Source organism: Salmo salar, chromosome 02, assembly GCF_965601325.2.
Source record: "Salmo salar chromosome 02, fSalSal1, whole genome shotgun sequence".
In the NCBI taxonomy this organism is placed as follows: Eukaryota; Metazoa; Chordata; class Actinopteri; order Salmoniformes; family Salmonidae; genus Salmo; species Salmo salar.
Window position 1 is genome coordinate 86,591,969 of NC_138292.1, and position 14,314 is coordinate 86,606,282.

Consider the following 14,314-nt stretch of genomic DNA (forward strand, 5'->3'; position numbering starts at 1 on the left):
CCCTGGTATATCATCAGACTGCATACAAACCTAACTGCATGCCCAGGCCCTGGTATATCATCAGACTGCATACAAACCTAACTGCATGCCCAGGCCCTGGTATATCATCAGACTGCATACAAACCTAACTGCATGCCCAGGCCCTGGTATATCATCAGACTGCATACAAACCTAACTGCATGCCCAGGCCCTGGTATATCATCAGACTGCATACAAACCTAACTGCATGCCCAGGCCCTGGTATATCATCACACTGCACAAACCTAACTGCATGCCCAGGCCCTGGTATATCATCAGACTGCATACAAACCTAACTGCATGCCCAGGCCCTGGTATATCATCAGACTGCATACAAACCTAACTGCATGCCCAGGCCCTGGTATATCATCAGACTGCATACAAACCTAACTGCATGCCCAGGCCCTGGTATATCATCACACTGCACAAACCTAACTGCATGCCCAGGCCCTGGTATATCACCAGACTGCATACAAAGAGGCACTAAACACTGCATACAAGTTAGACTATACCAATCTCATTGCAATAAAGACTACCATAAAGACAGTCACAATAATGAAGACTACCATAGACAGTCACAATAATAAAGACTGCCATTAAGACAGTCACAATAATGAAGACTACCATAGACAGTCACAATAATAAAGACTACCATAAAGGCAGTCACAATAATGAAGACTAGAATCAAGACTACCATAAAGACAGTCACAATAGTAAAGACTACCATAAAGACAGTCATAATAATGAAGACTACAATCAAGACTACCATAAAGACAGTCACAATAGTAAAGACTACCATAAAGACAGTCACAATAGTAAAGACTACCATAAAGACAGTCACAATAGTAAAGACTACCAAAAAGACAGTTATAATAAAGATTACCATAAAGACAGTCACAATAGTAAAGACTACCAAAAAGACAGTTATAATAAAGATTACCATAAAGACAGTCACAATAGTAAAGACGACCATAAAGACAGTCACAATAGTAAAGACTACCATGTAGGTTGCAAATGAGAATGGCATTTTGCCAAACAAAAGGTGCATTGAGAATATTGTGGGGAAATACGAGAATAATCAAACCAGCAAATTACCACCTTAACACGGTACTGATCCATGTTCCTGAAAAACACGGCACCTTAACATGGTACTGATCCATCATCCTGAAAAACATGGTACCTTAACATGGTACTGATCCATGATCCTGAAAAACACGGCACCTTAACATGGTACTGATCCATCATCCTGAAAAACACGGTACCTTAACATGGTACTGATCCATGATCCTGAAAAACACGGTACTGATCCATGATCCTGAAAAACACGGTACCTTAACATGGTACTGATCCATGATCCTGAAAAACACGGTACTGATCCATGATCCTGAAAAACACGGTACTTTAACATGGTACTGATCCATGATCCTGAAAAACTCTACTCTCCATTGTTCCTGCTTATCGGAGATAGTCAATCAGGCACTTGTGATGGTGATATTGGGGCTGAAGCTACTGACCCTGAAGTTCATGGAAAAGTATTTTTTTCCAGACCAAAAGTTTATTTTTAATTTATTTAACTAAATAGCTAACAATATTGTAAAAAAAAACAACAACAAAAAACAATATTGTATTGAGAAGCAAGAGTTGATTGATTAGTTTTAATGAGTGAGAATAAAATAAAAAACTTAACATCTAATACAAATCTGCATAAGGCAATTTCTTATGCAGTCAAACAGATATTAAAATAAGCATCTAGCTCTATACGGCTCCTACATGTAACAATACATAGAGGTATGCATATAATGCCAGCAGCATACTACCCTGCATACCACTGCTGGCTTGCTTCTGAAGCTAAGCAGGGTTGGTTGTGGTTAGTCCCTGGATGGGAGACCAGATGCTGCTGGAAGTGGTGTTGGAGGGCCAGTAGGAGGCACTCTGTCCTCTGGTCTAAAAAAATATCCCAAGCCCCAGGGCAGTGATTGGGGACACTGCCCTGGGTAGGGTGCTGTCTTTCAGATTGGATGTTAAATGGGTGTCCTGACCTCACTGAGGTCATTAACGATCCCATGGCAATTATTGTAAGAGTAGGGGTGTTAACCCTGGTGTCCTGGCTAAATTCCCAATCTAGCCCTCATACCATCATGGTTGCCTAATAACCCCCAGTTTATAATTGGCTCATTCATCCCCCTGTAACTATTCCCCAGGTTGTTGCTGTAAATGAGAATGTGTTCTCAGTCAACTTACCTGGTAAAATAATGAATGTCAACTAGTGGTGTTCCACAATTTGATTTATATTTAGACAAAAATATGTTGCATTAATCAAATGTTTTTTTACAATCAGCACCTGTGTTTTCTCTGACATGGTGGAATAATACTGATGGGGTAGCTAGTAAATGTTCTTCATGTCAACAACTTACCTGACGTTATCAGAACAACATCATCACATTTTCATACACCTTCAGCTTGAAGACTAGTACACAAATTACTTCAATGAAACAAAACGAATACATTGGTGAGGTTCCAAGGTTAGAATCAAGAATTAGGCTTCGTGTTCTAGAATGTTAGCCCCATTCTAGCCACTATATCAAAATATCCAAATCATATCATGAACATCTAAGCATTCAGACTTGTATTTAATCAATCAAAATCCATAGTCAAAATAAAATACACATTTAAAATGTTAATCTGTTTTTAACAATAATGTCTTGAGAGGAAAAAAACGAAAGTAAGATTTCATACAAAAAATATGATTTTATGTGGCATAAACAAAAAGGAAAATTCTCAGACAAAAACATAAGTCGGAACACAGACTTTCTATTCTCTAATTTCAAGTCATGAAAAATGTCTTTCCACAATTAGGTTCCTTAACTGGGTAAAACTCTTTCCACACAGAACATTAGAAAGGCTTTTCTCCTGTGTTCCCTCTCATGTGTTTTCGGGATCCCTAACTGGTAAAACTCTTTCCACACCTGGGGTGTGTTCATTCTGCCTGAATGTTGGACAAAGTTATTGGACGAATTCAAGTCCCTCTCCATTTTCGTTCCTTTTGCTGCCATTTAACTTAAGAAACGTTTTGCAACAGAATCGGCGGAATGAATATACCCCATGGGTTGGAACCAAAATAATTTTATCCAATCGCCATTTGTTTGTTACATTCTACTGTTCCGACCAATGATGTGTATAAACCCTGGATGACTGAAAGGTGTATAAACCCTGGATGACTGAAAGGTGTATAAACCCTGGATGACTGAAAGGTGTATAAACCCTGGATGACTGAAAAGGTGTATAAACCCTGGATGACTGAAAGGTGTATAAACCCTGGATGACTGAAAGGTGTACAAACCCTGGATGACTGAAAAGGGGGCGGGGCTGTATTGAAGCCACCACCTTCGTACCCCATGGGAGATATAGAAATACATTTATTAATGTCTACATTCATTTTGGACACGTTTACAGACAAATTAATACGTTTAAATTCTATTGTGTGAGCTAAACATAATATGTACTGTTTATACACTGAGTGGACAAACTTTAAGAACACCTGCTCTTTCCATGACATAGACTGACCAGGTGAATCCAGGTGAATCCAGGTGAAAGCCAGGGTCCCTTATTGATGTCACTTGTTAACTCCACTTCAATCAGTATAGATGAAGGGGAGGAGACAGTGGAGACATGGATTGTGTGTGTGTGTGTGCCATGAATGGGCATGACAAAAGACTGAAGTGCCTTTGAACGGGGTATGGTAGTAGGTGCAGGCACACCGGTTTGTGTCAAGAACTGCAACGCTGCTGGGCTTTTTTCTTAATTACATGTAATTTTGTCCTTGAAAACATTTAATTGAAATACTGTAGGATTCCATTCATTCCTATGGAGGACTGCTCCTAATGGGGAGTGCCAATACGATCGACCAGTGGCTTCAAAGCCTCTCAATGGCCAATACATAGCATCAGCAATCCAGGGTTTATATACGTCATAGGTTCCGACCATCAAAATAAAGTTCTGAACTGGTTCGTACCGGTTTATATCGTTCCTTTCTGTTCCTTTTTTAACATGTAGCTAATTAAATGACTTCACCAATCAGTGTGGATGGATCAGCATGCTATGGAGTGGACAAGCTAGTTGTATGATGGACAGACAACAAGTGTAGGGCACGAGATGCGACTGAGACGGGAGAGAGCAAGTAGCTCCGGAGGGGGAAGGGCAGAAAGGCTTTGCATAAGCGCTTTGTTGGCAATTTTTGTAGGACAAAAAAAAAATGGGCAGAATTTAAATTAAATTCCCAGTGTTTCCAGATTTCTATGAAACATGACCTATAATTAATTACAATATGAGTGAAATAGTTTTCCTTCAAATTTGTATTTATTAAGCATGTTAAAAAGCAGCTTTTCTGTGTTGTTATGGTGTGGGCTACCCCAAAAAAACTGAATGGTGTGGGCGTATACCAGTCACTAAAATATTCATGCAAGTAGACTACTGATTGGCCAGCTCATCCTCCTCAGCGAGATGACATCATGTTCTATGAGGAAATTGCAAAAAAAAATTAAATGGTCTGTTTGTTTTTTTTTCAAAGTGTTTTTCCTCAATTTATGCTTTGTCTACAAACACAAGTATAGGACAAGTCAACAACATTTACATATGAGTTAACAGAATGAACTTTTAAAGTGAGATTTTCACTGGGCAGTTACTTTAAAAGAAAGTTATTAACCGTTTCCAACGCAATTAAAATAACGGTTCTGTTCCAGAAAAGTAGAGATCACTTTCTTTCCAGGTTCTGTTTCTCAACTTTTTCCAGTTTTTGGTTCTGTTCTCTGAGCCGGTTCCTGCTACACACTGGGCGTATTGGAAAGACTGTATGTATTCTCTCATGCCTTTTCAGGTTCCCTAACCGTGTAAAACTCTTTCCACACTGGGAACATTGGAAAGTCTTGTCTCCTGTGTGTATTCTTTCATGTTCCTTCAGATGCCCTAACCTTGTAAAACTCTTTCCACACTGGGAGCATTGGAAAGGTTTCTCTCCTGTGTGTATTCTTTTATGTTCCTTTAGGCTCCCTAACTTGGCAAAATCCTTTCCACACAAAGAGCAATGGTAAGATGTCTCCCCTGTGTGTGTTCTTTCATGCTCCTTCAGATTTCCTAACTGTGTAAAACCCTTTCCACACTGGGAGCATTGGAAAGGCTTCTCTCCTGTGTGTGTTCTGTCATGCATATTCAGGTTCCCTAACAAGGTAAAACCCTTTCCACACTGGGAGCATTGGAAAGGTTTCTCTCCTGTGTGTATTCTTTTATGTTCCTTCAGATGCCCTAACCCTGTAAAACCCTTTCCACACTGGGAGCACTGGAAAGGTTTCTCTCCTGTGTGTGTTCTGTCATGCATATTCAGGTTCCCTAATCGTGTAAAACTCTTTCCACACTGTGAACATTGGAAAGACTTCTCTCCCGTGTGTGTCTTCTCATGCCTTTTCAGGTTCCCTAACAGAGTAAAACTCTTTCCACACTGAGAACAGTGGTGTCGTCTCACTGGTCCGGGCGTCACTGGGACTGGATCCCCTGAAGGACTCTTCTCACGGTCAGAGTGAGAGTCTGGTCCCTCTCCTGCCAAAGACAAACAGGGTATTTGGTTAAATTGAGAGACCTGAATGAAACCTCCACATGGTTAAACTGTCTTCCTATGAGGTTTAATCACATCAGTCACCAGCTAAATCAATAAGTGTATCGATGACATTGTCCCCACAGTGACAGTACTAACATACCCCAACCAGAAGCTATGGATTAAATGCAACATCCGCACTGACCTAAAGGGTAGAGCTGCCGCTTTCAAGGAGCGGGACTCTAACCCGGACGCTTATAAGAAATCCCGCTATGCCGTCCGACGAACCATAAAACAGGTAAGGCGTCAATAAAGGACTAAGATTGAATCCTACTACACTGGTTAGTTGGATGTGGCAGGGCTTGCAAACAATTAATTACCACAAGGGAAAGCCCAGCTGCGAGCTGCCCAGTGACACGAGCCTACCAGACGAGCTAAATTACTTCTATAGGCACTTTGAGGCAAGCAACACTGAAGCATGCATGAGAGCACCAGTTGTTCCGGACGACTGTGTGATCACGCTCTCCGCAGCCGATGTGAGTAAGACCTTTAAACAGGTCAACATTCATAAGGCCGCAGGGCCAGACAGATTACCAGGAAGTGTACTCAGAGCATGCGTTGAACAACTGCCAAGTATCTTCACAGACATTTTCAACCTGTCCCTGACTGAGTCTGTAATACTTACATGTTTTAAGCAGACCACCATACTCACTGTAACAAAGAACATCAAGGTATCCTGCCTAAATTATTACCAATTCGAAGCGCTACAAATTACAGAGGCATTGAAGAAAAGGTTTAAGAGTAGGGCACATTGTGGTGGTTACAAACTACTAATGTTTGGTATACTCAGTGTAGTGTTTGGTATACTCAGTGTAGTGTTTGGTATACTCAGTGTAGTGTTTGGTATACTCAGTGTAGCGTTTGGTATACTCAGTGTAGCGTTTGGTATACTCAGTGTAGTGTTTGGTATACTCAGTGTAGTGTTTGGTATACTCAGTGTAGTGCTGTAGTGTTTGGTATACTCAGTGTAGTGTTTGGTATACTCAGTGTAGTGCTGTAGTGTTTGGTATACTCAGTGTAGTGTTTGGTATACTCAGTGTAGTGTTGTAGTGTTTGGTATACTCAGTGTAGTGTTTGGTATACTCAGTATAGTGTTTGGTATACTCAGTGTAGTGTTTGGTATACTCAGTGTAGTGCTGTAGTGTTTGGTATACTCAGTGTAGTGTTTGGTATACTCAGTATAGTGTTTGGTATACTCAGTGTAGTGTTTGGTATACTCAGTATAGTGTTTGGTATACTCAGTGTAGTGTTTGGTATACTCAGTATAGTGCTGTAGTGTTTGGTATACTCAGTGTAGTGTTTGGTATACCCAGTGTAGTGTTTGGTATACTCAGTGTAGTGTTTGGTATACTCAGTATAGTGTTTGCTATACTCAGTGTAGTGTTTGGTATACTCAGTGTAGTGCTATAGTGTTTGGTATACTCAGTGTAGTGTTTGGTATACTCAGTGTAGTGCTATAGTGTTTGGTATACTCAGTGTAGTGTTTGGTATACTCAGTATAGTGCTGTAGTGTTTGGTATACTCAGTGTAGTGTTTGGTATACTCAGTGTAGTATTTGGTATACTCAGTATAGTGTTTGGTATACTCAGTATAGTGTTTGGTATACTCAGTGTAGTGTTGTAGTGTTTGGTATACTCAGTGTAGTGTTTGGTATACTCAGTATAGTGCTGTAGTGTTTGGTATAATCAGTGTAGTGTTTGGTATACTCAGTGTAGTGTTTGGTATACTCAGTGTAGTGCTGTAGTGTTTGGTATACTCGGTGTAGCGTTTGGTATACTCAGTGTAGTGCTGTAGTGTTTGGTATACTCAGTGTAGTGTTTGGTATACTCAGTGTAGTGTTTGGTATACTCAGTGTAGTGTTTGGTATACTCAGTGTAGTGCTGTAGTGTTTGGTATACTCAGTATAGTGTTTGGTATACTCAGTGTAGTGTTTGGTATACTCAGTGTAGTGTTGTAGTGTTTGGTATACTCAGTGTAGTGTTTGGTATACTCAGTGTAGTGTTTGGTATACTCAGTGTAGTGTTTGGTATACTCAGTGTAGTGTTTGGCATACTCAGTGTAGTGTTGTAGTGTTTGGTATACTCAGTATAGTGTTTGGTATACTTAGTATAGTGTTTGGTATACTCAGTATAGTCCGTGTAGTGTTTGGTATACTCAGTGTAGTGCTGTAGTGTTTGGTATACTCAGTGTAGTGTTTGGTATACTCAGTGTAGTGTTTGGTATACTCAGTGTAGTGTTTGGTATACTCAGTGTAGTGCTGTAGTGTTTGGTATACTCAGTATAGTGCTGTAGTGTTTGGTATACTCAGTGTAGTGTTTGGTATACTCAGTGTAGTGTTTGGTATACTCAGTGTAGTGCTGTAGTGTTTGGTATACTCAGTGTAGTGTTTGGTATACTTAGTGTAGTGTTTGGTATACTCAGTGTAGTGTTTGGTATACTCAGTGTAGTGTTTGGTATACTCAGTGTAGTGCTGTAGTGTTTGGTATACTCAGTGTAGTGTTTGGTATACTCAGTGTAGTGCTGTAGTGTTTGGTATACTCAGTGTAGTGTTTGGTATACTCAGTATAGTGCTGTAGTGTTTGGTATACTCAGTGTAGTGTTTGGTATACTCAGTGTAGTGTTTGGTATACTCAGTGTAGTGCTGTAGTGTTTGGTATACTCGGTGTAGCGTTTGGTATACTCAGTGTAGTGTCTGGTATACTCAGTGTAGTGTTTGGTATACTCAGTGTAGTGCTGTAGTGTTTGGTATACTCAGTGTAGTGTTGTAGTGTTTGGTATACTCAGTATAGTGTTTGGTATACTCAGTGTAGTGTTTGGTATGCTCAGTGTAGTGTTTGGTATACTCAGTGTAGTGTTGTAGTGTTTGGTATACTCAGTATAGTGTTTGGTATACTCAGTGTAGTGTTTGGTATACTCAGTGTAGTGTTTGGTATACTCAGTGTAGTGTTGTAGTGTTTGGTATACTCAGTGTAGTGTTTGGTATACTCAGTATAGTGCTGTAGTGTTTGGTATACTCAGTGTAGTGCTGTAGTGTTTGGTATACTCAGTATAGTGTTTGGTATACTCAGTGTAGTGTTTGGTATACTCAGTGTAGTGTTTGGTATACTCAGTGTAGTGTTGTAGTGTTTGGTATACTCAGTGTAGTGTTTGGTATACTCAGTGTAGTGTTTGGTATACTCAGTGTAGTGTTTGGTATACTCAGTATAGTGCTGTAGTGTTTGGTATACTCAGTATAGTGTTTGGTATACTCAGTGTAGTGTTTGGTGTACTCAGTGTAGTGTTTGGTATACTCAGTATAGTGCTGTAGTGTTTGGTATACTCAGTGTAGTGTTTGGTATACTCAGTGTAGTGTTTGGTATACTCAGTGTAGTGTTTGGTATACTCAGTATAGTGTTTGGTATACTCAGTGTAGTGTTTGGTATACTCAGTGTAGTGTTTGGTATACTCAGTGTAGTGTTTGGTATACTCAGTGTAGTGTTTGGTATACTCAGTGTAGTGCTGTAGTGTTTGGTATACTCAGTATAGTGTTTGGTATACTCAGTGTAGTGTTTGGTATACTCAGTGTAGTGTTTGGTATACTCAGTGTAGTGTTGTAGTGTTTGGTATACTCAGTGTAGTGTTTGGTATACTCAGTGTAGTGCTGTAGTGTTTGGTATACTCAGTGTAGTGTTTGGTATACTCAGTGTAGTGCTGTAGTGTTTGGTATACTCAGTATAGTGTTTGGTATACTCAGTGTAGTGTTTGGTATACTCAGTGTAGTGTTTGGTATACTCAGTGTAGTGTTGTAGTGTTTGGTATACTCAGTGTAGTGTTTGGTATACTCAGTGTAGTGCTGTAGTGTTTGGTATACTCAGTGTAGTGTTTGGTATACTCAGTGTAGTGCTGTAGTGTTTGGTATACTCAGTATAGTGTTTGGTATACTCAGTGTAGTGTTTGGTATACTCAGTGTAGTGTTTGGTATACTCAGTGTAGTGTTTGGTATACTCAGTGTAGTGTTTGGTATACTCAGTATAGTGTTTGGTATACTCAGTGTAGTGTTTGGTATACTCAGTATAGTGTTTGGTATACTCAGTGTAGTGTTTGGTATACTCAGTGTAGTGTTTGGTATACTCAGTGTAGTGTTTGGTATACTCAGTGTAGTGTTTGGTATACTCAGTGTAGTGCTTGGTATACTCAGTGTAGTGTTTGGTATACTCAGTGTAGTGTTTGGTATACTCAGTGTAGTTTTGTAGTGTTTGGTATACTCAGTGTAGTGTTTGGTATACTCAGTGTAGTGTTTGGTATACTCAGTGTAGTGTTTGGTATACTCAGTGTGGTGTTTGGTATACTCAGTGTAGTGTTGTAGTGTTTGGTATACTCAGTATAGTGTTTGGTATACTCAGTGTAGTGTTTGGTATACTCAGTGTAGTGTTTGGTATACTCAGTGTAGTGCTGTAGTGTTTGGTATACTCAGTGTAGTGTTGTAGTGTTTGGTATACTCAGTGTAGTGTTTGGTATACTCAGTATAGTGCTGTAGTGTTTGGTATACTCAGTGTAGTGCTGTAGTGTTTGGTATACTCAGTATAGTGTTTGGTATACTCAGTGTAGTGTTTGGTATACTCAGTGTAGTGTTTGGTATACTCAGTGTAGTGTTGTAGTGTTTGGTATACTCAGTGTAGTGTTTGGTATACTCAGTGTAGTGTTTGGTATACTCAGTGTAGTGTTTGGTATACTCAGTATAGTGCTGTAGTGTTTGGTATACTCAGTATAGTGTTTGGTATACTCAGTGTAGTGTTTGGTATACTCAGTGTAGTGTTTGGTATACTCAGTATAGTGCTGTAGTGTTTGGTATACTCAGTATAGTGTTTGGTATACTCAGTGTAGTGTTTGGTATACTCAGTATAGTGTTTGGTATACTCAGTGTAGTGTTTGGTATACTCAGTGTAGTGTTTGGTTATACTCAGTGTAGTGTTTGGTATACTCAGTGTAGTGTTTGGTATACCAGTGTGGTGCTGTAGTGTTTGGTATACTCAGTATAGTGTTTGGTATACTCAGTGTAGTGTTTGGTATACTCAGTGTAGTGTTTGGTATACTCAGTGTAGTGTTGTAGTGTTTGGTATACTCAGTGTAGTGTTTGGTATACTCAGTGTAGTGCTGTAGTGTTTGGTATACTCAGTGTAGTGTTTGGTATACTCAGTGTAGTGCTGTAGTGTTTGGTATACTCAGTATAGTGTTTGGTAAACTCAGTGTAGTGTTTGGTATACTCAGTGTAGTGTTTGGTATACTCAGTGTAGTGTTTGGTATACTCAGTGTAGTGTTTGGTATACTCAGTATAGTGTTTGGTATACTCAGTATAGTGTTTGGTATACTCAGTGTAGTGTTTGGTATACTCAGTGTAGTGTTTGGTATACTCAGTGTAGTGTTTTGTATACTCAGTGTAGTGTTTGGTATACTCAGTGTAGTGTTGTAAAGTGCATTGTTACTAGATTGACTTTTGTCCGTTTTTTTTTTATTTAACCAGAGCTAACCCCATCTAACACCCATCTTGTTAGACGCTCCTCCCTGTACCTGCCTTCCAGATGCAAAGAATCATGGACGCTGTAGTCATCTCATCTTTCTAACAAATTACATCCTTGTTCGACAAAAGGCTATTTATCCCTTATTAGCTCTAAAAAAAAGTTTGGATAACTAGGGCCACAAAACAACTTGCTGTGGAGTCGTGGAGACAAGCAGTGGATCGTTCCTTTAACAAAAACACAGTCGTGCTCTATCCGTCTTCCCAAGGAAAACTAGTTAGATCATTCTAACATATATTTCATGGAACGATGAACCATGCTGCCAATATGACCAGTTAGTGCAGATTACTGTTTTAAGAAGGGCGCTCCTCCCTCACAGCTTTTACCCGGTCAAACGACGGGCCTTGGCCCTTGCGCAACACGGTTTAGGCCTTGGCCCTTGCGCAACCCAGTTCAGGCTTTAGCCCAGCTCAACCCAGTTCAGGCTTTAGCCCAGCTCAACCCAGTTCAGGCTTTAGCCCAGCGCAACCCAGTTCAGGCTTTAGCCCAGCTCAACCCAGTTCAGGCTTTAGCCCAGCTCAACCCAGTTCAGGCTTTAGCCCAGCTCAACCCAGTTCAGGCTTTAGACCGGCTCAACCTGGTACAGTCCAGAGGTATTTAGAGGTTTGGGCCAGGTTTCTGCATTATGGTGCCTTTACATGACATTATGGCAGCCATGTTAGCTCCCCCATTATCAATACATATATACGACTGAAAGTCTGAACGTGACATTATGGCAGCCATGTTAGCTCCCCCATTATCAATACATATATAGACTGAAAGTCTGAACGTGACATTATGGCAGCCATGTTAGCTCCCCCATTATCAATACATATATACGACTGAAAGTCTGAACGTGACATTATGGCAGCCATGTTAGCTCCCCCATTATCAATACATATATACGACTGAAAGTCTGAACGTGACATTATGGCAGCCATGTTAGCTTCCCCATTAACAATAACTGGGAATATTTCAATTATATTATGTAACTGAATATCTAGAATTAGAACCATATTCAAAATGATTCATCATTCTTAATGCATAGTAATAAATTATTACATTTCTATAGTGCTTTAAATAACAGTCTCATGTCTCAGGTTCAGCCTAATTGAACTACCTCCATGTTTTAAGGATATAGTGTTTATTTACAATTACATTGTTTACAAACAAAGGAGTAAAACAAGCTTATATTTTGGGTTCTGATGGGGTACGACAGTTGAACTAAGTTCAGTGGACATTTTTTAAGTTATATTATCCAAGAATCAATGGCTAGGCCCAGAGCCATATATTAAAACGATACATTAATTCAACAACTGCAGTTTGCTTTTAGGACAGTACTCACTGGTGTTAATCAGATCTTCAGTCTCCTCTCCTTCCTCCTCCTCTTCATCTCCCAAAACATCTTCCTCCTCCTCTTTTCTTAAGATAGCCTCCTCCGCCACTCCAAAAGGTTCTTTCTCTTCTTTCCCTATAACATCATCCTCTTCTTCCTCCTTTTTCATTCTGAAAGCTTCCACCTCTTCATCTCCCAAAACGTCTTCCTCCTCCTCTTCTCTTAAGATAGCCTCCTCTTCCTCTCCAAAAGGTTCTTTCTCTTCTTTCACTATAACATCCTCCTCTTCTTCTTCTTTCAATGTGATGGCCTCCTCTTCCTCCTTTTTCATCCTGAAAGCTTCTACCTCCTCCTCTTCTTCCACTGTGACAGCCTCTATCCCCTCTTCATCTTTCACTCTAAAATGTTCTTTCTCTTCTTTCACTGTAACATCCTCCTCTTTCTTCAATGTGACATTGATAGCCTCTGCTTCCATTCTGAAAGCTTCTACCTCCTCCTTCAATGTGACACTGATAGCCTCCACTTCCATTCTGAATAAAGATTCTACCTCATCCTCTTCCACTGTGACAGTCTCTATACCCTCTTCCTCGCCAAAATGTTCTTTCTCTTCTTTCACTGTAACATTCTCCTCCTCTTCCTTCTTTTTCATTCTGAAAGCTTATTTCTCTTTTCACTGTAATACCCTCCTCTTCTTCTTTTACGATAATGTACAGCAAACCACCTCCTCTTCTTTAGCAGGAGGGGAGTAGCTTAATGAGCTCATGGTTGGCGATGTTAACTAGCTAAGTTAGTTAGGATAAACGACTTGCCCGGTGCTAAGCTAATTTAGCAAGCCAGCTCGCTACTAACCTGATTAACAACGTAAATATGAAATTAAATGGGTCAACTAGCTATACGAAAGAAGTACGTTATATTTTATAACACAGAGGCAAATATACAACGAAAGCGTCTAAAGAGCTCCAATGCCTAGGCATTGTTGGCTAGGAAGCTACCGTGGTTGCTGAATAGCTGCTGCTGCTGTTGTTGTTGTTGTTGAAGAAGCGTTCCGTCCACTGGATTAAACGTCACACTGGCAGCATTGCCTGAAAGACACACATCGCCATCTGCTGATTGGAGTGGGTAAAGCAGGGCTTTTTTTGTATTTTCTTTTACAAGAAGTGTACATATATTTTTATTTTATTATATAATAATATTAAATTGAGATGTACAAAGACCAGCATGTGGTGATCGAATCGTACTACACCGGCTTGATGCTCGTCGGATGTGGCAGGGCTTGCAAACTATCACAGACTACAAAGAGAAGCACAGCCAAGAGCTGCCCAGTGACAGGATACTTCTATGCTCGCTTTGAGGCAAGTAACACTGAAACATGCATGAGAGCATCAACTCTTCCGGACGACTGTGTGATCACGCTCTCCGCAGCCGATGTGAGTAAGACCTTTAAACAGGTCAACATTCACAAGGCCACAGGGCCAGACGGGTTACCAGGACGTGTACACTGAGCATGAGCTGACCAACTGGCAAGTGTCTTCACAGACATTTTCAACCCCTGTCTGAGTCTGTAATGCCAACATGTTTCAAGCAGACCACCATAGTCCCTGTGCCCAAGAACACTAAGGTAACCTGCCTAAATGACTACCGACCCGTAGCACTCACGTCTGTAGCCATGAAATGCTTTGATAGGCTGGTCATGGCTCACATCAACACCATTATCCCAGAAACTCTAGACCCACCAAATTAGCATACTGTACTGTCCCAACAGATCCACAGATGATGCAATCT

At 40.3% G+C, this 14,314-nt stretch overlaps 1 protein-coding gene across 1 annotated transcript; it reads right to left on the bottom strand.

The window, feature by feature from the left end:
• Positions 1–2,629: 2,629 nt before the first annotated feature.
• Positions 2,630–13,563, bottom strand: LOC123732096 (uncharacterized). The gene is made up of 2 exons (XM_045711438.2): positions 12,542–13,563; positions 2,630–5,607 (listed from the first exon to the last, which is right to left on the bottom strand). The coding sequence occupies exons 1-2, from the start codon at positions 13,179–13,181 to the stop codon at positions 4,769–4,771; spliced, it is 1,479 nt and encodes a 492-aa protein (XP_045567394.1). The 5' UTR covers positions 13,182–13,563; the 3' UTR covers positions 2,630–4,768.
• Between the last annotated feature and the right edge of the window lie 751 nt (positions 13,564–14,314).

Bases quoted from the DNA above. Each gene is read 5' to 3' on its own strand.
- LOC123732096 (XM_045711438.2), bottom strand. From the start codon at position 13,181: ATGAAAAAGAAGGAAGAGGAGGAGAATGTTACAGTGAAAGAAGAGAAA. The intron at 5,608-12,541 runs GTGAGTACTGTC...TGTCTTTGGCAG, and splicing joins TGAAGATCTGATTAACACCA to GAGAGGGACCAGACTCTCAC.